The following is a 24,088-nucleotide window of genomic DNA, read 5'->3' as shown; positions in this document are numbered from 1 at the left end:
TCAATTCCAGTTTGCTCATCCAAAAAATAAAATAAAATGGAATAAAAGTATATTTAAATCAAAGATAAATGAAAATCTTCATTTAAAACTGAGTTTCAAGTTTGACAGAGTGATTTTTCTAATATTTTGTTAAATTTGGAGAAGACAGCAATTGAGATCATCTTGATGCGAATTTCTCATCACATTAACTTGTTTGAAATTCAATATGACTTATTTGATATTTTGAAAATCTCAGCCAAATTTATAAGATTTTAGTTGAAATGGATTTTGATATTTTTTCTAATAAAATAATTGTTTTAATAAGTTAAAAAGCTATGATACATAAATAAATGTTTATGATTGAATATCTCTTAATCTAGTTAATAACAAAAGATGATAATTTTACGGATAGAATAAAATATTTGGTATTTTAGAAATAACCCCTGTAAAATTGGTGATATTAGATTTACCTCTTGTAAAATACAAGATCCTCGCTTTCAATTATGATTAACTTGATTGTCGAAGAATTTTCATCAAAAAAATTCTGAGAGCACTAGTTAAAAGATGGCAAAAGGGCAAGTTTTTTTTTTATCCTCCCACAATAATTATTTTATGTATAAATATTTATTAATGAAAATGTTAAAACAAATTTACATACGAATTGCATAGAACGAGGTGACTTGAACGGGTCAACTCAATCTGGGTGAATGCCGGGACGAAACGAGAAACCGGGTGTTTTTTTTTTTTTTTTTTTGTTGTCTGTGATGTCCAGTAAAGATGGGGTGTTTAGCAGCCTATCATCTTTAAAGCCAGAGTACCACGTGGCGAATTTCTTTCACATTTGCAACACTTTCTCTAGAGTAAGAAAAAGCCAATTCCCTTCTTTCTGGAGAAATCGCTTATTGGTTTTAAGAAACAAACACACGTCCTCGCGAACAATGGCGGAAGTCGAAAACGAGAAAACCCTAACCCTAGCTCAGGTACGAATCTTGGTCATCTCCTTCGTTGGAACTAAATTGACCGAAGAATGTCGGCTGCGTAGCTATATCTAATTTTCCTCTTCTCTCTCTCTCTCTCTCTCTCTCTCTTTAATGGATTTTGATGTTTTGATGTATATTTATGATGGATCTGAATTCGATTTATATGTCTGAAATGTCTTGGATCCAGTACTGTAGATTTCTTGGGTAGATTCGATAGAATGTATACTCCATCATCATCAAGCATTGATTTTTTTTTTTTCTCTAGATTCTAGTTATATGGTTTGATTTCAGTGGGGAATGAAACCATAGTGAAATTGAGATGCATAATTTGGGGGAATCGTTTGTAGTGTTGGATGATTTGATCTCGTTAGATGAAGTGTTGAAGGTATAATCAATCCAATTTAATAAAATCAACAAGGTTTATTTGATGTTACCATGATTCAAAATATCAGCATGTATCGGCCGAGAGGCCGAGACCAATATGAAACATTGATTGTATAGGGAATGTATTAAAATGTTTCGATTGAGATATTACCGATTTTTCTCTTGATTGAAATATTGCCTAAAGGTGAGATTTTAAACCTTGAATGTTAGTGTTGCAGTCCAGGTTTTGACTAATAGAAAAGAAAGATGATAAAAGGGTAGAGAAAGTGGTATGTTTCTCCGCAAACCAGAGATCCTCACTCACTATTGGACAATTTTGATTAATTTTCCAGACTAACTCCAACCCAAATTCCTGTAAATCACCCATTAGAGATTCTTATAGAAAATAAAAAAGAGATGTCAATTCAAGATCCAAACTTGAACTTTTGCCAAATCGGTAAAGCTTATTCAAAAAGAAACTAAAATATTTCATATGGAATCATTACATTCCCCCCACCCCACCCTTATCATAACCTTGAGCTCATGGTTCATACAACTTTATCGAAGTTAAAAGGACTTTGTCACCATCTTGGACTCTACATTTCCCACCAAAATGATTTTTTTTTTCTTTCTGGGAAAATTACTAAAAGAGGGTTAAACATTTTAATATTTACAAAAAGAAATTATTTTTTTGAAAAAATTATCAAAAACGAATTAAGTCACTGGACAGTCCAATGTTTTAAGCATTCGGAGGGAATTTTTGGTAAAACAAAGAAATAATACTACATTTACAGAATACAACAACATATACTGTAAAAACCCAAGGATTTGTTTGAGTACAAGGAGATACAAAATTGATATATTTTCTTTAAAGCAGTACTCTATACAGTCATGCTAATACAATGAAGTAAATTGTGCAAACATGATAAGGTAATAAACATGTCAAGAAGTGTGATGTGCCCATGCCTAAATTTAGAGAACTTCATGGTGCATCTATCTTTAAACTACTCATTTATAATAAACGTAAAAAAAGAAAATTATAATCTTTACCTCAACTCTGATAATAATTGCATAAGTAACTTTAAACATGAAACTTACTTTTCTCAGAAAGTATTAGACTCTAGATCTGGTGGATCAGCATAAACATGTTGCATGCATTTTTATTTTTTTGGATAGGTATAACAGTGAAGGCAGGGTTTTGATACCAGGTTTGTGGTATTACCAGTAACCACTCATAGACTTAATCAACTTACCAAGTTGGCATCTTCCATATTGCCTGCAAGTAGCCAAATTATGCACATGTAGCTTATTTTGCACTTGAGTTTTTTTTCTTCTTCTAAGTATTTGTGTTTCCTTATAAGGCCACTGAGATTAAATCAATCCATGGATCTATTGTCCTGCACGTAGAGCGTGTTCTGCCTACAAAAACACATTAAAATGAAAAATAGACAATATTCACAATTGTGAAAAACAGAGGCCAGGAGCTTTTTTGATGCTACTGGAGGTGAAGGTTTGAGTTTTTCTATCTGGGGTCACATTCCATATATACAAGGTAGAACAGATCTCTGGTTGAAATCAGTTCAGATAGGTGAAGTTTAAAGGGGATAAGAAGAAGAGAACGGTGCAGCACAATACACAGTGTATACTAATAATTACGTGGCAAATTTCGATAATCCACTTGTGTATTGTGCTTGTATCTTGGAAAACTGAAACATAGATATTTTAAAATTAAATCGTGAGTTTGATTGCAAAAGAGAAAGTCCCCATGTTTGTAAATTTCTCCTTTTGGGTGATGGTTGTATTGGAGGATTTCAGAGTTCAAAGGAGGTCGACGTGCAAGAGTCTCTATTCGTTCTGGGGGACCTTTTTGATCCCCTAGGCATTTATTATTCTCAATTAAATGGTGTCCTGCATGACATTTTCAATGCCCAGTTATGGTAGAGACCTTGTTGCTTTCTTAACTAGAATGTTGTCATATTCAGCAATATTCACTAAAGGAGAAAGAAGAACAGCCAGATGAGGGTGAAAAACCTGTAGAAGCAAGTGAAGATGAGGGCCCAACAAACACTGATGAGGTAGTTATCAATGAAAAAACTGATGAAACCCCTGCTGCTGAAGAAAGCAATGAAGCTCCTGAGCAGGAAGAGTCAGGTGATCAAGAAGTTTCTGAAGAGACACCAGAAGTAAAGGTATTATCGAATAGACCACAAAAATATTGACACTCATATGATGTTCTTGATACATAATACCCAAATTGCCAACTTTTCATGTTTTTTGAACCATTTGGTTCAAATCGTTGGGATAAGGCTACAATGATGATGATACCATCGTCATTTGTTTTCATGTGGTTGAATTCCAGCTTGAGACAGCACCAGCAGATTTTCGTTTCCCAACTACGAATCAAACAAGACATTGCTTCACCCGCTATGTTGAGTGTCATAGGTGAATTAAACTAGTTCTCTGATCCTCTAATTTGTAATTATTTTCCATAACCTAGCTTTCTTATCGAGTAACGACCATGTAGTATTAATGGTGTATTTTTCTTGAGTACTACTTTTGACGAGGAAAGACTTTTCTATCTAGGTGCATAGCTGCAAAAGGGGAAGGTGCTCCTGAGTGCGAAAAATTTGCAAAATATTATCGATCACTTTGCCCTGGTGAATGGGTACGTTTAAACTTCTCATGAAAGAATTTCACTTTATCAACTATTTGGATATCTTTGTATGGAGATTATAATCACTTTCAGTTCTTTTGCTTTGCATCAATTACAGCTTTTTTAACTAGTGTAAAGTAGCCACTTCATTTATTATGTACCTTTTTGCGTTAATGATACTGACCTGGTCCTTGATTCTTTAGTTGGATTACGATACTGCGCTTCTTAAAACTTTGTTGGTAAGCTGAATTTTTCTCAGTAATTGCTGCAAAAATCCTTTTAATAATTTTCTTGATCAAATGAAATGACTAATGAAAAAAATAATTTCCAACTGTCAATTTGGTTCCCATTCTTACACGTAGGTTTCAACTTAGACATGTAGTTCCGTGTTCCAAGATTAGAAACTTTGTTTCCTTGCAAGTTTAACAGAAATTAATTCCTTATCTCTTAGTATGTAACACGAGATTCACCAAATAAGAGAAGAAAGTCCATTCCTTCTGTAGGAAACCATGAAAGAACCACGAAAGATTACGCAAGTGAAAAATCCTCAATCCAAACTTTTCTAGGCATTGAATGCATGAGACATTTTCGAAGTGCAATGGCTTTGGCTCTAGTCTAGTTAATAATGCTATCAGATGTCCTCAACCTCATTCTTTTTGGTGTCGCATAATCCAGTCAGCTCCAAATGCCCACTGTTACTGAACTTCTGTTCTGACCAATCACTATATGAGGATACCTTCAGATACTTATTGGACAAATGAGAAATGACCAGTTGTTAGGGATCACATGGAGTAGGTCTAAACTAGACATACTGAGCTGGACCCAAGTTCAAGACCAACTAATATTTAGAATTAAGCTATTGAGCGTTCTGGTTCCCAAGAATTATAAGATAGCTTGACAAGTGCCTAATTCTTTCAGTTGTTTATGTACATGGCTCTGCTAACTGGGTAACGTAGCTCCACATGTACCAGGTGATGATACAAATGTTGTTTATATAACCGTGGTTTTAAAACTGTCTAGAAGGTCCAGTTCGTGCCAATACCAAGTCAACTCAAATGATCCAAACCATCTGGAACCAAGTCAACATGAGTTGAAAATTTGAGACAAGGAACAAGTTAGGGTTGAGTCAAGGACTGGTACTAACTCATTGGGATCATGGCTTGTCCTTTGACGATACCAGTTGACTCAAGCAAGTCAATTCTGTGGCAATTAGACCATGTATCTTGCTCAAGGATGGTTTTTTGGAAAAAAAAAATAATCCAAAACATTGATAAAAATACTGTATTTTCTTGAAATTTGTGTAGGAGCTTGCAAAACATATATATATATATATATATATATATATATATGGGTCCCGTTCGGCACCCTAAGTTTTACCACACACTTTAACAAACGCGTTTTGTCCTACATGGGTTAGAAGTTTCGGAATGGGCTGATTTTTGGTGAGGATGATCTCTATGGTGAGGAGATCATCCTCACCAAAAATCAGCTCATTCCAAAACTTCTAACCCCATCAAAAATGATTTACAAAAAATGGACGGTCCACGATTTTTCAACTTGTAAACATGGGGCTAAACATTTCGGAATGGGCTGATTTTTGGGGAGGATGATCTTCTAATCATAGAGATCATCCTCACCAAAAATCAGCCCATTCCAAAACTTCTAACCCATGTAGGACAAAAAATGTTTGTTAAAGTGTGTGGTAAAACTTAGGGTGCTGAACATTTCCCTATATATATATATATAGGGTCGGGTTCCTACGACCCTTATTACGACTCACATTGCGACACCGTGTTTTGTCTTATATGGGCAAAAATGTTTGGAATGGGCTGATTTTTTGTGAGGATGATCTCTATGGTGAGGAGATCATCCTTGCCAAAAATCAGCTCATTATGAAACTACTAGCCCCATGTTTACAAGTTGAAAAATTTTAGACCGTCTAATTTTTGTAAATCAATTTTGATGGGGTTAGAAGTTTTGGAATGAGATGATTTTTTGCAAGGATGATCCCCTCATCACAGAGATCATCCTCACAAAAAATCAGCCCATTCCAAACCTTTTTGCCCATATAAGACAAAAACGGTGTCGCAATGTGAGTCGTAATAAGGGTTGTAGGAACGTCACCCATATATATATATATATAGGGTCCCGTTCAGCAACAAACATTTTGGCAAAACATTTTTCAAAACATGGGTTAGAGGTTTTGGAATGGGCTGATTTTTGGTGAGGATGATCTCTACGGTGAGGAGATCATCTTCACCAAAAATCAGCCCATTCCAAAACTTCTAGCCCCAGTTTACAAGTTGAAAAATCGTGGACCGTCCATTTTTTGTAAACCATTTTTGATGGGGCTTGAAGTTTTGGAATGGGCTGATTTTTGGTGATGATGATCTCCTCACCGTAGAGATCATCCTCACCAAAAATCAGCCCATTCCAAAACCTCTAACCCATGTTTTGAAAAATGTTTTGCCAAAATGTTTGTTGCTGAACATTTCCCATATATATATATATATATTATATATATGGGTCCCGTTCGGCACCCTAAGTTTTACCACACACTTTAACAAACGCGTTTTGTCCTACATGGGTTAGAAGTTTCGGAATGGGCTGATTTTTGGTGAGGATGATCTCTATGGTGAGGAGATCATCCTCACCAAAAATCAGCTCATTCCAAAACTTCTAACCCCATCAAAAATGATTTACAAAAAATGGACGGTCCACGATTTTTCAACTTGTAAACATGGGGCTAAACATTTCGGAATGGGCTGATTTTTGGGGAGGATGATCTTCTAATCATAGAGATCATCCTCACCAAAAATCAGCCCATTCCAAAACTTCTAACCCATGTAGGACAAAAAATGTTTGTTAAAGTGTGTGGTAAAACTTAGGGTGCTGAACATTTCCCTATATATATATATATATAGGGTCGGGTTCCTACGACCCTTATTACGACTCACATTGCGACACCGTGTTTTGTCTTATATGGGCAAAAATGTTTGGAATGGGCTGATTTTTTGTGAGGATGATCTCTATGGTGAGGAGATCATCCTTGCCAAAAATCAGCTCATTATGAAACTACTAGCCCCATGTTTACAAGTTGAAAAATTTTAGACCGTCTAATTTTTGTAAATCAATTTTGATGGGGTTAGAAGTTTTGGAATGAGATGATTTTTTGCAAGGATGATCCCCTCATCACAGAGATCATCCTCACAAAAAATCAGCCCATTCCAAACCTTTTTGCCCATATAAGACAAAAACGGTGTCGCAATGTGAGTCGTAATAAGGGTTGTAGGAACGTCACCCATATATATATATATATATAGGGTCCCGTTCAGCAACAAACATTTTGGCAAAACATTTTTCAAAACATGGGTTAGAGGTTTTGGAATGGGCTGATTTTTGGTGAGGATGATCTCTACGGTGAGGAGATCATCTTCACCAAAAATCAGCCCATTCCAAAACTTCTAGCCCCAGTTTACAAGTTGAAAAATCGTGGACCGTCCATTTTTTGTAAACCATTTTTGATGGGGCTTGAAGTTTTGGAATGGGCTGATTTTTGGTGATGATGATCTCCTCACCGTAGAGATCATCCTCACCAAAAATCAGCCCATTCCAAAACCTCTAACCCATGTTTTGAAAAATGTTTTGCCAAAATGTTTGTTGCTGAACATTTCCCATATATATATATATATATATATATATATGCTTAGATCGATTGAATCAAAGTGTCAAATGTTGAGGATTAAGACGGATTGATCCAGGCATAGCAATTTTCTATCTTGAGTTAAGAACCTTTTTTTTTTTAATAACCTGTTCTTATATTTCTTATCGTGAGATCAACTTGGGTTCACGGTGAGGCTTCATTGACCTACCACTATAAGAGACCTCTCTCTACATTAATTTCGGATTTTTAGACAATAAATTGTCTTTTAAAGTTGCAATTGAGAACAGTAAAGCTGGGAAGTTGATTGTAGTAGGCTTCTTTGTTCTTTCTCAGAGATTTTCTTAATTGCTTTGATAAAATTTGCCTCTTGAAACTAATTTTATGGCATTACAGATAGAGCGATGGAACGAACAAAGGGAGAATGGAACATTTCCAGGTCCTTTATAGGATTAGGAGTTGCCAGTCTTTCCATTTTACTACAACCAGGGGATGCATTTATTGAAGGAAAGAATAACACTATCAGGGAATCCTTGAAACAATCTCAACTATACAAATTTTTGGCTGTTTGTTTACTAGATTAATTTTAAGTCCAAAATGCAGAAGGAGAGTTTCAAATAAATAAGAGGAGCTCGTGTTGATCATTTTTCAGTTGCTCTGAAGATGAATACTTCCTTCCAACCTCTACATTGTGACTGTTTTCTATTAGCACCAAGGCATTGAAGAAAAAGAAGAAACCAAGATATCTTTGTAGCAGTTTTCCTTACTCTCTTTAATAAACGTCTGTTGCATCCCTTACTAAGGTAAGGTTAAATGATGATTTTACTCATTTCTAATAAATATAGGTCTGCTGTATTTGTTCTTGCATGTATGTTTTATATGAATGAAGCCATAGAAGGCTTGCATTGCATGGTTGGAAAGAACTCGGTTATGACACATGAACCCTAGCTTCCTCGGTATAGGGACCGAATCTTCTCAATTTAGTGGAAAATGGTTCTGACATTTGAAGTCAGGTGTGGTATGTAATGGCTCAAATTAGTTGATCCAAACTGTGTTGAGAGAAAGTAGGTAAACGCTCTCTTATTTGTTTTCATCAAAGCAAGGGTATATTCAGATATTGCTTTACCTAGGACTTGATTATAAAACCCAAGTGTAGTCTTCCCAAATTATAGCCAGTTTTTGTTTTGCTTCGATAAGCTCTCTGTTCTCAACCTAAAGAGGGTTTTTTTTTTTTTTTTTTTTTAATGTAAGAAAAATAATGTATTAGTTGATAAAAGGAATGACAAATGTGCCATGCAGTTTCGATACTTAAGCAAGGATTGGATATGGATCCAGGTTATCATATTCAAGTCGAAATCATGTGTAAGTGGTTGGGACAAGGATGATTTTCTTGAACCAATATGAATACCTGTCCGGGGTCGGGTTTAGTTCACACTGGATCATGGTTGTGGTTTTGATCATTTATTGGGATAACTTGGGTCTGGGTTAGTACTTCAAAGTCAAATCCAGATCCGTATATAACCCAAAAACAGTAGAATTTCATGACCCAACTGGGACTTTTGACTACAAGTATGTGTATTACGTGTACAAGAAGAGATGTGATCCTGTGTTTGTTGGAGTTGGGTTCAAGTCTCCACTCTGCTAACTATGCGAGGGCACTACATCTGGCCTTATTGACCCTTGAACCTTTAGCCCATCATTTGGGCTCCCTGGTTCCTACGCAGCAAATGTCAGATTGATTGGTCATTTCTAGCCATTGGGTTCAAGCATTTTTCAATATAAGTCTTACAAGCATGAAGTCCGGGAGTTGGGGTAGTTACTCAATCTGAGTGTGTGTGTGTGTGTGTGTGTGTGTGTGTGTGTGTGTGTGTGTGTGCGCGCGCGCGCGCGCGTGAGAGAGAGAGAGAGCACAATTAGGTTAGAAATGTGACTCTAGATAAGAGTAGTATATGATTTGAATCACAAAGAAGAATATAACAGAATAAAATGGGTCTGAATTCACTTTTACAAGGCCTTCCTTTTTATTTTTATAGATCTTGCCGACAATCATTTTTTTAAGGACTATTCCTTATCATCAATAATTACCTCCGTTGTGCATTTGATTTTGACTGCGAATGACATGTATGGATGTTCCCATATTCTTCCAAATCTCCACCCCCCTCCTCTCCAAAAGTCCTCCCCTTAACCACCTTTTATCGGCTCTGCAATATCTTAAATGTAGGGAAATCTAAGAAGGAATGAAACACTGATTTTAGTGTAGTTTGGCGATTTGAATGATGGAATTTTTACCCGTTCAACATCTTCAGCACTCTATATAGTCCTTGTTCATTCTCTTTTTACATTTAAGGTCCTCTCATCTTCACCACCCTTCATAACATTTAACCTCTCCTCACTTAAAGCTTTCCGTACCAAGTCTCTTTAATCTCTATTGGTCGCAAATTAAATTAAGGACAACCACTTTTTTTTTTCTTGTATACCAGCAGAGTGTCAATAAAGGAGATTTTGTCGGGTATTATAATTATTTCACATACAAAGAAGTGGGTATCTCAGCATCTATATGGGCCTTCGAGGAGTGCTTTGATGTAAGCTGGCTCTAAACCAATACAACTTCTCTTAAATCCTCTACCGTCTTCATCTGCAAACCAATCCATCCAAGTACCAAATGTATCTCATCAATCTCTGGATGCGATATATCCCCTCCAAGGAACAAATGCACTTTGTTTCCAATCTCCATCCAACTGTACCCTGGCTGCTTCTTAATTCCTTGCAGTTTCATCAACCCCCTCACTTTCGTAACCTCACTCCACATACCAACAGCAGCATATATATTAGACAACATAACATAGGTCCCGGAATTCTGAGGCTCCAATTCTACAAGTTTTGTAGCTGCCAACTCCCCCAACTTAACATTTAAATAAGTTCGGCAAGCAGAGAGAAGAGAACCCCAAACCCCTACATCTGCTTCAAATGGCATTTCTTGAATGATTTCGTAGGCCTTATCTAACTTTCCCGCTCGACACAAAACATCAACCAAGCACGCATAGTGCTCAGCTCTGGGTGCAATTCCAAAATCACTGATCATTGAACCAAACCAATACATGCTCTCATTCACCTTTCCTGCATGCCCACATGCAGATAAGACATTGAGGAAGGTTATGCCATCTGGTTTAAGGCCGTTCAAACCCATCTCATCAAACAAACCTAAAGCTTTCTCATAGTGGCCATGCTGTGTATACCCAGCAATGATGGTGTTCCACGTGACAAGGTCTGGACTGTCAAGTTGCTCAAAAACTAACTTTGAATCATGTATGCTACCACATTTGCTGTACATGGTTATCAAAGAATTACATACAGAGATATTCAATCCAAATCCTTGCTTAGTAACAAAGACATGAATTTGTCTTCCTTCTTTTAGAGATGGAAGACTAGAACACGCAATAAGAACAGAAATAAGGGTCAAGTGATCCGGCTTCATACCTATTTCAAGCATTTCTAAATATAACTTCAGTGCTTCCTCACCATTCCCATTTTGTGTGTATCCTGTAAACAAAAAACAAACATTGCTTGGCATTTGAGTTTTTGTTTTATATAATCTAGCTCTAGTTTCTTTATAACAATATGCCTGATCATTTTTGCCTAAGTTTTCCAATATAGATTTTATCAAACGAAAGAACTAATTAGGGCTCACTTCATAGCTACAATTATCTAAGGTGAAAATCAATTCCTCCCTAAGGACAACGCCCTAAAGAAGCATGTGAGCCTTGGTACGCTAGAGAATGGAATCAATGGAGGATCCAGCATTCCATCTATCATGGGTATATCAGAGATTGACAGACTGACATTAGATTATACTCACATGTACTTTGGCTTCATCCTTTTTGACAGAATTTGATTTTACATGATGTAAGATATTTTGAATGTATTTCAAATCACAAAAGTCAAGAAAGGCTAAAGAGACAAGAGTGAGATTGTATAAGACTACTTGTCTCCTTATAGTTCGATCTCCAAGTTTTGGAATGCTAATTATTTCTTAAAAAATCTCTAGTGATCCTACATAATCACAGTTTTAGAATAACTGGTTTTAGAAAAGTTGCTAAGTATTGTACAAAGATTAAAAAGTTAATCCCTATTGAATTAATGTGTGATTTAAGGACAAGTGCCCTTAAGGATCCAATAAACTCAATTGTCTAGAACTCCATGAGCGGTTTTGAGTCTAAGAGGTACTATACATAAGTGAGCTAAGTTAGAGAGGTGAAGATGTGCAAGTTTTGATTTAGTTGGAAAGCTCCATCAACAAAAACTCGGCATAAAGAAATGTTCGTTTATTGATTAAATTAGTCTTCGATTATGACCCCAATATTGATTCAAGGTGTTAGGCATACCGATTATACTTGGTGCAAAGAAAGCTAACACATGACATACCTGCTATCATGGCATTCCACGAAACAAGATCCTTAAATTGAATTTCTTCAAACAGACTTTTTGCATTTTCTATCTTCCCCTCCTTACAATACCCCGTGATCATAGCAGTTATCGTAACAACATTCTTCTCTGGCATCATATCAAACAGTCCCTTCGCTTCATCAAATTGCCCATTATCTATGTACCCACTGATCATAACCGTCCAAGAAACAGAATTCTTCTGTGGAATCCGATCAAAAAGTGCCCGAGCCTGCTCGACCTCCCCTTTCTGAGCAAACCCATCAATCATTGCCGTATAAGAAATAACATTCCTATAAGGCATTTCTTGAAAGAGCCTAATAGCTTCCTTGATTCGATCATACCTAACAAACCCAGATATCATCACATTCCATGACGCAATATTTCTCTTGGGCATCTTGCAAAAGTAATCGCAAGCCTCCTCGATTCTCTCATTCTCGATGCACCCGGCAATCATAGAGTTCCACGAGACCACATTCTTTATGGGCATTAAATCAAATAATCTCTTCGATTCTTGGAGAAAACCATTTTGCCAATACCCAGTTAGCATGGCATTCCAGGAAACGACATCTCTCACAGACATTTTATCGAAGAGATGGCGGGCAGCTTCGATCTTGCCGGCACGAGCAAGCTCTCCAATCTCTACATTGCGAGTGTAAATCTCTTGGGTGGAGATGGTCCTAAATGGAAGTTGAAGAAAATTGCGGGAAGGGTAACGGTGAAGGGGATTGAAGCTTGTACGGATGATAATTTGAATTTTAGGAGATAGTGGAGTCCAACAATAGCTCATAAGTGTTTGTTAACCTTAAGAGTAACCACCAACGCAACTGTTTTGGTAATGTTAGGTCCGTTTTGGAGAGGGTATTCTTGCAAAGAAATGTTTTCCTGAATGGGCAGTGAAAATTTTTACAAGAGAGAGGGGCATGGATCTAAAATAGCCGAGTATTTAGCCTTTGTTCTAATTGTTTAATTACAAAAATATCCCTAAAGATATGACACCAAGTTAATAGTTCTATAACTAAGTGTGTGTTTGGTAACACTTCTGAAGATTGAATGGAGGTGGTCCACCTGTAAAATTCAGACTTTAGAAGTTTTATTTCTGTTTGTTTCAGTTCAAATTTTAGACTTTAGAACTCAAATTCAGAAGACTTGAGCCAACGATGGGGGGTGCTGGATGAAAACTTCTAAAGTCTGATTTCTAGTTGCAGACTTCAAACGTTTCCAAACTTCAGAAGTGTTATCAAACATACCCTAAAACTATGTTTAGAAACACTTTTGATGTCTAAAACTATTTTCTGTATTTTGATTGCTGGTTCAAAACTTTTGAATTTCAATTTTAAAGTCTAGAATCTGAAATGAAATAAAAGATATTAAAGCTTTTGAAGTCTGAATTTTAAAGGTGGACTACCTCCATTCAAACTTCAAAAGTGTTGTAGAACACACACTAAATGCCATCCAATCAAATATCGAACGATTTGCACTCATGATTTTAAAAAGACTAATGATAAAATGACACATGTATGCAGTAATGGATGTGGTAAGTGTAGAGAACGGTATATATTTTTCCTTGTGTATCTCAATGAAAAAGATCTATGGTTTTGTGCACTTGCCATGTCAACCGTGTATGGACTACGTACCTTTTAGCTCGTAAGTTTATCACTACTCAAAAAGAATCTTTCTTACCAAGATGACTCGCCCGAGTCATGTTAGTACTATCAATCATGAAATGATTTTCCGAGATTGGAAACATTGTTTGCACTTTCTTCTTAATCTAAATTTAAAATTCTCCCCAATTTCTTTCTCATTTGAGAAGTTTTACACTTCTTTATTAATTTAAATTTCTCACCGATTTCATTCTTATTTGAGTAGATTCTTCCATGTGATCTTTTTTATTATATTCAAGATCACATGGAATATAAGAGAAAGAGAAATGCTTAAGGATGAAAGAATAATTTACCATTAGACGAAGGTTTTTTGTGTAAATGCTTTATGGTTTCAAAACTCGTTTGAGATTGAGACGTATCGCTCGAGTTGCCTAGGTATCAAGCATGGACGAGACAAACGGACAAATCAGTTTTTTGGATGAGATTTAAAATCCCACATTCATTTTTCAAAATTTTGAACGAGACATCTCAAATGTATCAGAAAACTCATGCAAGACGAGTTGGTATCTGGCATGGAATGGACGAGACGAGACGCAAAATCGAGTTTTAAAATCATGAGAAGCTTTTGATTTGAACAATTTTTTTTAAATATTTATATAATGTATTTTAATAATTTATATTATATCACTATTAAGGTCAGCCCTAGTTTCAAGTACTTAGTGGTATGCAGGGTATAGGTACTTTGTAGGATGACCCCTTACCCATTGTTAAAGAGGCGATTTGATTGATTTTTAAACTTTTTTTTTTTTTTTTTTAAGGAAAATGTTGAAGTGATTATGAAAATTTGCCGTTTTTCATTGTGCTGATGTGGATGCATATGAAACCATAGATGCTTTTCATCGAGAGACAAGTGAAAAGCATATATAGTTCTGTGAGCACCTATACATCAGCACAGTGTGAAACACAGAGAATTTCGTAGTCATTTCAGCACGATTGACCTTTTGAAATCATTAGAAATTGTTTGATGATAATTTTCATCAAAATAGAGTCTGGTCTCCATCTTAGTTGTAAACATGGTTTTTAAATTCGGTATCGCGTCTCATCTTGTTCAGTTCTGATACCGAGTTGTCTCGGACGAGTTTTTCGATATGTGTAAGACGTCTCATGAGATAACTCAAAAAATTGTACGTGAGACATAAAACTCGGTCAAAAAAATGATTTTGTGAGTTGGTCTCGTTCAACTTTGATACCGAGTTAACTCGGACGATACATCTCGGTCTCAAGTTTAAAAACCATGGTTGCAAAACAATTAGAGGTGGAAGTAATTTAATCATTATAAGATGTAATCTATTTAGTTTTTGGGAAATCTTACAGGGACTTTGTTTTTACTGTATTTCACGATGCATTGATCTAGGTGATCATAGATGTATTTTCTCGAGATACAAGTGAAAAGCATATATGGTTATGTGTGCACCTCCTCGTCAGTGCACTGTGAAACACGGTGAAAAACTAAGTTCCTCAGCACAACTCTTAATTTTTTATTAAAAAATATTATATGTAATTAAATAATAAACATGCATTCAATAGAATAACGGAATTTTACCTTGATTTTTCTGCCCTAAATCCATTCAAGATACAAAAACTTTTAACCCTGATTTTCAACCAAAGATCTTATCTACTCCAACATTCAAATCTCAAGAGAAAGATAGGATTTTTGGCGAAATTTTTTTTTATTAGAAAAATCAAGAATATTTTAAAAGAGATCAAAAATAGTAAAAACAAAGTTGACAATTATAAATATAAGACGAGATTGAATTGGTTAAAAATAATTTACACATGTTTAAAAGCTTGAGAATACCTGATTTTTTGGAGAAAGATTATCAAGAGCTTTTGGCAATGGGTTGAAGAAAGCATGGGTATCTCTGATATTCACCAAAACATAGAGGATCCTGTCTAAACAGGGCGGAGTCAGGATTTTGCTTGTATGGGGGCAACCAAGAGTAGAAAAAAATTTGTAGGGACAACTAAGAGTGAAAAAAATAGTTGTGGAGGCAATAGTAGTAGATTTCTTTATCTGTCACTAAAATTCGTCTCAATAGCATGTTAATCCGTAAAATTTGAAAATTCTTGTGAGGGCAAGTGCTCCCACAGCCCTCACTCAATCCGCTTGTGTCTAAAATCACCCTAAACAAAGAGTTGCAATTTTCTTTCCTTATGTGCAATTGTGTATCCCAAGGAAAAAATCTATGATTCTATGCACAATCACGTCAGGAGAGTTTGAGGGGAGGTTGTCTGAGGGGGGGAGTCATGTTATCATTATTCCTGAATAAATTGTAAACTAGGAGAATCAATCAACTCTGCCCGTGAAGTTTCACTTTACACAACATAGTTGATCCCAAATTCCAGATTAAATAGGGGGTGGGTCAGGTTAGCTTCAAGAATAAAGTGTCACCCTGCAGTAGACATTGAGCTGAAGTGGAGATGTCCAAGGAAGCTACATGTTTTCACTTCTCAAAGGAAAAACATATATGGTTCCATGCACACTTCGACGTCAGCTTAGTGTCTTGTACAGTCACTTTAGCATTTTCTAAGAATAAAATTGAATTTGAACTCTCCTCCTTACCCATATTTATAGAATTCTGTAATACTCTTGATTTCAACAATTTAAATACTATCTAACTTAATAATAAAAAGAATGGCAGACACTGCCTACATTCAACAATGGATCTAACCTGAGTTGATTTTGACAATACACAAATAAGCATAGATTCATTTTCTCGAGATACAAATTAGAAAATCAATGGTTCTTTATACATTATCATGTCAACTCAGTATTGAACCTAATATCCAACGCAGGCAGTAAAATATTTTTCTTGTTAAACAGTTTTTAAACCAAGAAGGTTATTCCTAGGAAAAATAATGTAAATCCAAACAAACTTATAATGACCTATTGTTTCATGTCTTTCTACCATGACTTCCATGATACAATATTGCTACATCAACCCCATATTTAAAAATCAACTCTTTAAAAAAAAAAAGAGGGAAAATTATTTAAAGAACTCTAACAGAGGGATTTTTTCTAAATAGTCCCTATATTTTGAATGATCTATTTTGCAAAACTTTTTTTTCTTAATGGTCGCCCATTATTGGTGAACTTACCACTTTTTATTTAGAAAAATGTTGGAGTAACATTTAAACTGGCATTGATTCTCACATTGCTAACATGGATGTATGTATAGAATAATAGATCGTTTCATCGAGATACAATTAAAAAGCATCAATGGCTATGTGTGCACCTCCACATCAGCAATGTGAGAACGTAAATTTTATTGTTACTCTAGCATGGCTCTATTATTATGGAGGTCAACATTTTTAGTGTCTCGTACTCAACATTTTTATAGACAAACTCACTAATTTTTATTTATTATCAAAATCATCATTTTTATTGTCAAACTCACCACTTTTTATTAGCAAGCTCACCAATTTTATTTATTGCCAAGCTCACCAATTTTCATTGACGAGATTGCCAAATTTTATTATTGAGTTTGACATTTTTTAATAAAAATTTGGTGAACTCAAACATTGATGAAACCCATCCATCTTCGTTTTTCAAACTAAAATACATAAAAGAATCAACTAAAAATTATAAATAACGACTTATAGATAGTTTCAAATCAAAAGAACATCTTGATCAATTTTCAAGAAAAAAAACAAAGAAAAACCCAACTTTTTTACTTAAACCTTCAAATATTAAACTTGAAAATGACATCCTCCTTAAATACTTTCCCAACGGAATGGTCTCTGAAACTCAATTGGGATTTCCCAAAATCAATTTTTTTAATGAAAACAATAGGATCTAGAAATGTCAGAAATGTGGTTAATGGAGTTTAGGAACAGTTTAGAAAAGATAATTTTACTAAATAGAGTTTTAAGCAAGTCCTAAAACTTAGGGACTAAATAGAAAGAAATCCCACCACAAGCTCCTTTTAACTGTCCCAAAAATAAAAAGATAGTTTGCGTATGAACACACTTCACAATTTCTTCTTCCACAATCAACTTATAGATTAATCTCATCTTGTAAGAGGGGAAAAATATGTTACAGAGCTTATATTAATATAAAAATTGATATATCTTCTGAAATGGTTACAAAGCCATTAAGATCACCTTCCCTGATTCTCTTTCAATATTCGAATTTCAGTAAAGATGTTAGAATTGTAGTCCATTAAGAATTTGTTTAGAGCAATGGAATTTCTAATTAAAGCTCTAGAAAAGGTAGCGATTTCTTCTTTCATAGGTTTTTGGTTGTGACAATCAACCTACCTACCTACAAGATTAATAATTGCACCTCACCCCACTGTATGTAAAAAGTAGTGATGATCAACAAAAGGCCAGCCCCTGCTCACAAAACATGTCCCTTCTTCCATTGTTTGAAAAATGGGATAGTAAAATTTAAAAACCCCTTGGGAAGCAAAATATAGACACGCTATGCATAAGGTAGGGAATCAACAACTACATTAGTGAGACATTAAAACAGAGAACCCATTGTTCACCAGAGACCCAAAAAAATAAAAAAAGTAAAATATAAAAATCCCACAATCACTTCGCTTCACTTCATAATATAATACTACCCACATCAATTTGTACTAACCAGAGTCATCAACTACTACTAAAAAAAAAAAAGCAACAAATAAAGAAGACACCTCACAACAACACATCTTCTAAGCCCTCTCACCCCTGATCCTCCTGGCCAGTTGAATATCCTTGGGCATGATGGTAACACGCTTGGCATGGATTGCACACAGATTTGTATCTTCAAATAGCCCGACCAGGTATGCTTCTGCGGCTTCCTGCAATGCCAGCACAGCGTGGCTCTGGAAACGCAAATCCGTCTGTGCAGAAAGGAGGCCCATTCATCGTTAGAGAAAGAACCCAATCAACAAAAACAAGAAAAGTTACAAACAAAACCAAAAAACACATCAAATATAACCTAAAAACTGAAATATTAAATATATTACCTTGAAGTCCTGTGCAATCTCACGGACAAGCCTCTGGAAAGGCAGTTTCCTGATTAGGAGCTCAGTACTCTTCTGGTACTTTCGGATTTCACTGTTATTTATTAAGAAATTAATTAAAATAAATGAATAAAACCCAGAATTCAACCAAAAAAGAAATTCAAAAAATAAAAATAAAAATTACCGAAGAGCAACAGTTCCAGGGCGGTATCGGTGGGGCTTCTTGACCCCTCCAGTTGTTGGAGCTGATTTGCGAGCAGCCTGAACAATTAAAGAACATAAATTTGAACCCCAATTATCAAAAGTTCAAGAAAAGAAGATCAAATTAAAAAGGAAGCGTTGTATGATTTGAACCAACCTTGGTAGCGAGTTGCTTCCTTGGAGCCTTCCCTCCAGTGGACTTACGTGCAGTCTGCTTCGTACGAGCCATCTACAAGTGCAAGATCACCAATCAGATCTCACAAACTTCTACACAGAAACGAGCTATTCTACCTCTAATCTTAGTAGTATTGTATTAACAGACCCGCCAATAAATCAGAGGGGGGGGGGGGGGAGGATTTTACCCAATATTCAAGAAACACAAAATAGATGTAATTTCAGATCTGAGTTTTCCCAAATTTGGGAAAATCTATCCAACTACACAAAACAAAACCCTAATAACTCTAAATCAAAAGCGTTAATACTCCAACTTTCTCTAACTCCAAGATTGAAACATTATATAGCCGACGAAAGAAATCAAAGATCAAACATCCAAGGTAATTGGCAAACAGAAGAGAAATCATAGCGATAATCAGGAACATCGAGAAGAAACCCTAACCCTAATTTAGGTTGCACTAAATAATAACCAAATTAAAACAGGAGATGAAGAGCATAATATCCAATAAATCGAAACCCTAGTCCTGACCCTAACTCAATAAAATTAAACGAGGAGAGGAGAGGAGGAAATCAACGAACCTGTCTTTCCTTCGAACAGAAAAGCTTCTCTTCAAATCACACGAACCAACGAAAGTTTGAAAGTTGAAATCGTTAATTACTATTTATAGACCCTGAGTACCAGCAATATCTTATCATTTAACGGTTGCGATTCATTTCCATTGTGTTTTTTCTGGTACGTATCTGACGGCGGATATTAACTATTTATGTGTTTTCTGGACCACAGTGAACGGATGAGATGTGGTGTTAGACTGTGGTGCGGATTGCTGAGTGTGAATACTGGATTTTGATTGGTTGAAACAATCCCCATAGTTTCCGTCTGTGTGAAAGAGGGGAATACTGGATTCTCCCAATTTTTGTATTTTTTTTTTAAAAAAAGGGCCAAATCCAATGTGGGAATAATATTAATAGAATTTACTTTCTAATATCTCTGTATGGTACAAGATCAAGGAGCCAAATCCAGGGCCAGAATTCCTTATAAAAGAGAGTTACTATTACCACACTAACTTTTGCTAACGCCACCCAACTGTGTACAATTCCTCCACATTGGAATTGGTGTGGCATTAGCAAAAACTGGTGTGGCAATAGCATCTCTCTAAAAATATGTTAAACGTGTCTGGGCTTTTTTACCTATTTCAGACCAACAATTAAGCCCATTGGTCTGCTAACCGGGCCTTAGGGGTTTGAGATCGTGGTAGGGATTGAATCAATAATTTTTCAGCGAATAATGCTGATGTGACCAGATGTGCAATATGAGGTACAAGCTAGAGGTCAGTCCAACGCAGCTCTTTTTTCAGCACATTGGATTCTGGTTGGGCTAAGCCTTAATAATGCCTATCCCAGCCACCGGCTATGTTGTAGATGTGTATACTATATGTTAAATAATATGTTATTTTAACAAATAATTTAGACCAAAATTATTGGATGATCTTACAAAAATGTGTATAAATATTTTCCAAAGTTGACTATTTAAATGATTTGTGATGCGTGACTTTATTTATCTTTTTTTTCTTTTTTCTTTTTAAGACATGGTTTTTTTTTCTTTGTTTTTTTTTGTTAAAAAAAAAAAAGTCAATCAATTAAGACACGAGGATTAGGACTTGTAGTACAACTCTGAAATTATTTTAATTAAAATTTTATATTTAATCAAGAACAAATAAGAAATAACTAAAAGACACTTTAAAAATATAACCTCAGATTTGGATTGAGCAAGGTTGCCCAAACTCTCATCCTGAACTATGGTCAATTTGAGATATTCTAACCCAGACTCAACTCATGTGTTACATAACTTGGCTCAGGCTCACACTAAGTGTATCAATTAAGTTCATATCTAATAGTAGATAGCTAGAATAAGATTTCATGTTCAAATCTTAAAAGAGTACTTTGGACGTCTAGAAAAAAGGATGCTAAAGTGAAAATTGTCATAGAGTATATAATCACGGATGTCGGTGAAAATGGTATCAGAGGGTTAAACACCCCCCCCTCCTCGACATACGCTCCCCATAACAAAATTGTAAATCATTTGCCTCAGGAAACACAGAATCATAAATCTTTTCTTGTGCATCCTGAGGCAAATTATCTATGATTTTGTGATGGGGGCGTTAGATTATCACAACTCCATTATTTATCATATGGTTAATATAAAATATTTTCTAATTCACGTTTAAGCTAGATATTCGTTGATTAGTCAATATGATTTCGTGCATCTCAACTCACTTTAATAAGTTATTACATAACTACCCTTATAATACCATCTCGCAATCGCATGTTCTTTAGATTAAGAAATATGTGATTGATTACATAAATTAAGGCCCTTGTGTTAAGATGTGATTGTGGATAGATAGTCAAAAACATCGATCGTGCTTGATTGATATCGTCATAATTTTGGTGAATCTGATTGCTAATTCCATGTACTTGATGGAGATGAAGAATTCAACTTGATTGTTATCTAAGAGAGAGAATTGACAATATCCTTGTGTGTAAAAGACAAGGAGCGATACGCTCAACTCGAATGGACCTTGATTGGGTCAATTGTCGGTTTAGGCTAGATCAAAACCTAACAAATGTTAATTTAAGAGTAATAAAACAAGGAAATTGTCTACAATGAACTAATAAATGGGTTCAATGCCGATTCCTTTGTAAGCTCGGTCATTGGCATTGGCAATGGCGTCGATTGGGCTTATCTTGAGTTCATGGACTTTGGACTTTTCTTGTAGCTGTAAGCGATAGTGGTGGATTTTATTTTTATTTTTCTCATTCTTCTTACACAAATAAATACAAGTGATATGGATGTATGTGAACCACAACAAATCAAATCCAAAGTTGGTGTGGACTGATGGATTGGATGTGTAGGGTGAAATGGTTGATGAAGCATGAAAGGCTACACATATATAACAAACAACTTGCAGAGTTCCAATCAAATCAACATGGGAAGAGGTATGAAACCGACGTGTGTTCAACAAATATGACTTTCTCCTTGAACACAAAGGTCTCGATTCCAATTGAAGAATTAGAATCTACAAGTATTGTGTATGGTGAGGGTACCAATGGAAATAAAGGTTGGCGGGTGGGGGGGCAAAGTTTGGTTGTTGATAATATGCAGTGATGGATGATGGATTTGAGGAATGAAGTGGATAAGAAACACTGAAACTAAGGTTCAACAGAGACGACAGTGATGTCGAATATCAAAGGACTCCAAGATCTTTTGAATTTGATCAAATGATCAACGGTTATCTGATACCATATGAAGGATAGATAAATTGAATTCCCAAATACATTGATATCCGGTGATGTTTCTATTAAATAGGTTATAGTTACATTGATTCAATTAACATAACCGCATAATTGACGTAGGGTAAAACACACAAACTTGGAGTTTATGTTAAAAATCTGATTTTAAGGTGAAATCCCAAAAACAAAGAGTAATGGAGAATCTCTCTGTCGAAGAAAACAGACTAGAAACTTCAATCTACGTTTGAGATTTATGAAAATCAACCAAAAATACTATCGGGTTCTTATACTTTAAATAAATAAATAAACAAATAAATTGAAAAAAAAAAAATCTCTTCCTTTTTTTTTATTAATCAATCTTCAAAAAAACTAACTTCAGAATTTATTTATTGGAAGTTCTTATACAGATAATTCCTTCATAACAATTTAAAAACCTTCTAAAATACTAAAAAAGTAATTTCTTAATCTATGTATAACATATTACTAACCTTCTAATCTTACTAAAATTCAATTTAGACATTAAAATGACTTCTAATTATAATCGAAAGAATAAAAACAAATTTTAGGAAGGTAAATATAAAACAAATTAGAAAAAAAAAATTTCTAAAATTGAAATAGAAACTAACTAAGACTACTTAAGAAACTTAAAATATAGAAACTCAATAAAAGAAAGAGTCATAAGAGAAGTTTGGCTAGGTCTTGTGTACCAGTCAAAGATTGGGTTGAGTTGACTTAGTCAAATAAAATTGACTCAATCAATGTTGTTGATTTCTTTTTTCGACACATCTTAAATTGATCTTAAGCATTAAGATAAGTATAAACAAGTCTATCTACATCAATAATCATCGTAACTACAACACCAATACAATTTGATGTATCTCAACTTACTTTAATGGGTCCCGTTCAGCAACAAACATTTTGGCAAAACATTTTTCAAAACATGGGTTAGAGGTTTTGGAATGGGCTGATTTTTATGAGGATGATCTCTACAGTGAGGAGATCATCCTCACCAAAAATCATCCCATTCCAAAAGTTCTAGCCCCAGTTTACAAGTTGAAAAATCGTGGACCATCCATTTTTTGTAAATCATTTTTGATGGGGTTAGAAGTTTTGGAATGGGCTGATTTTTGGTGATGATGATCTCCTCACCGTAGAGATCATCCTCACCAAAAATCAGCCCATTCCAAAACCTATGTTTTAAAAATGTTTTGCCAAAATGTTTGTTACTAAACATTTCCCTACTTTAGCTACTACATGACTACTACTCTAATAAAGGCTTAACCAAAAATAAATCTAGCATCAATTTCCATGCATCACAAAGATAAGTAGGTGACAACAACATTTGGGAAAGTTGGGGAAAGGGCCTACTCGGTGAGTGGAGCAAATGAAACAATAGAGCCAGCCTAGAACTTATTCAAAAAGGCCACAAGCTTGTCAACTCAATCCTTCTACTTGTAGAAGGCCACTTCCCACTCTTCCATAGAGTTGTCCAATTGTTTTTGGAGCTTCTCCTTTAGGTTGGCCAGGGCTTTGGCTTCCTCCTTTTTGGCCTTGAGGTCGACCTTGGTCCTTCTCCTTGTAGAAGGTCGTTTTCCATTTTTCCACGTTGTCCAACTATTTCTAGAGCTTGTTCTTAAGGTTGGTTAGGGAGAATACCTATAGGACCTTGGCTTCTTTCTCTTTCGCCTTTAGCTCATCAGCTCAAGCCTTCTCCTTGTAGAAGGCTGCATTCG

General features: G+C 35.3%; 3 protein-coding genes across 4 annotated transcripts; 1 reads left to right on the top strand and 2 right to left on the bottom strand.

Moving 5' to 3' along the window:
- The first annotated feature begins 802 nt into the window (after positions 1 to 802).
- LOC147409495 (uncharacterized) lies at positions 803 to 8,503 on the top strand. 2 transcript variants are annotated; one of them, XM_086429658.1, is made up of 6 exons: positions 821 to 959; positions 1,251 to 1,344; positions 3,305 to 3,511; positions 3,682 to 3,764; positions 3,906 to 3,987; positions 8,033 to 8,503. In XM_086429658.1, exons 2-6 carry the CDS (start codon positions 1,279 to 1,281, stop codon positions 8,084 to 8,086), a joined length of 492 nt encoding a protein of 163 aa, XP_086285784.1. In that variant the 5' UTR covers positions 821 to 959; positions 1,251 to 1,278; the 3' UTR covers positions 8,087 to 8,503. The 2 variants fall into 2 exon arrangements, with proteins under 2 accessions (XP_086285778.1, XP_086285784.1); XM_086429652.1 differs by lacking the exon at positions 1,251 to 1,344 and having other exon boundaries at positions 803 to 959.
- A 1,022-nt stretch (positions 8,504 to 9,525) lies between these two features.
- Positions 9,526 to 13,164, bottom strand: LOC147409494 (pentatricopeptide repeat-containing protein At3g02330, mitochondrial-like). Its single transcript, XM_086429630.1, has 2 exons — positions 12,059 to 13,164; positions 9,526 to 11,176 (listed from the first exon to the last, which is right to left on the bottom strand). Exons 1-2 carry the CDS (start codon positions 12,864 to 12,866, stop codon positions 10,230 to 10,232), a joined length of 1,755 nt encoding a protein of 584 aa, XP_086285756.1. The 5' UTR covers positions 12,867 to 13,164; the 3' UTR covers positions 9,526 to 10,229.
- A 5,006-nt stretch (positions 13,165 to 18,170) lies between these two features.
- LOC147409493 (histone H3.3) lies at positions 18,171 to 19,777 on the bottom strand. Its single transcript, XM_086429615.1, has 5 exons — positions 19,647 to 19,777; positions 19,051 to 19,122; positions 18,877 to 18,953; positions 18,696 to 18,786; positions 18,171 to 18,569 (listed from the first exon to the last, which is right to left on the bottom strand). Exons 2-5 carry the CDS (start codon positions 19,120 to 19,122, stop codon positions 18,399 to 18,401), a joined length of 411 nt encoding a protein of 136 aa, XP_086285741.1. The 5' UTR covers positions 19,647 to 19,777; the 3' UTR covers positions 18,171 to 18,398.
- Between the last annotated feature and the right edge of the window lie 4,311 nt (positions 19,778 to 24,088).

This window comes from Akebia trifoliata, chromosome 2, assembly GCF_017979445.1.
Source record: "Akebia trifoliata isolate Shusen 1 chromosome 2, ASM1797944v1, whole genome shotgun sequence".
NCBI classification, from domain to species: Eukaryota; Viridiplantae; Streptophyta; class Magnoliopsida; order Ranunculales; family Lardizabalaceae; genus Akebia; species Akebia trifoliata.
The sequence above is the reverse complement of the archived record's forward strand: the minus strand, read 5'-3'. Positions and strand labels throughout refer to the sequence as shown.

Coding starts and splice junctions, on each gene's coding strand:
- LOC147409495 (XM_086429658.1), top strand. CDS start 1,279: ATGCATAATTTGGGGGAATCGTTTGTAGTGTTGGATGATTTGATCTCG. Junction 3,765..3,905: donor CGCTATGTTGAGTGTCATAG/GTGAATTAAACT, acceptor TTTTCTATCTAG/GTGCATAGCTGCAAAAGGGG. Junction 3,988..8,032: donor CACTTTGCCCTGGTGAATGG/GTACGTTTAAAC, acceptor ATGGCATTACAG/ATAGAGCGATGGAACGAACA.
- LOC147409494 (XM_086429630.1), bottom strand. CDS start 12,866: ATGAGCTATTGTTGGACTCCACTATCTCCTAAAATTCAAATTATCATC. Junction 11,177..12,058: donor GTGGAATGCCATGATAGCAG/GTATGTCATGTG, acceptor TTTTGTTTACAG/GATACACACAAAATGGGAAT.
- LOC147409493 (XM_086429615.1), bottom strand. CDS start 19,122: ATGGCTCGTACGAAGCAGACTGCACGTAAGTCCACTGGAGGGAAGGCT. Junction 18,787..18,876: donor CCTGGAACTGTTGCTCTTCG/GTAATTTTTATT, acceptor AATAAATAACAG/TGAAATCCGAAAGTACCAGA. Junction 18,570..18,695: donor AGATTGCACAGGACTTCAAG/GTAATATATTTA, acceptor CTTTCTGCACAG/ACGGATTTGCGTTTCCAGAG.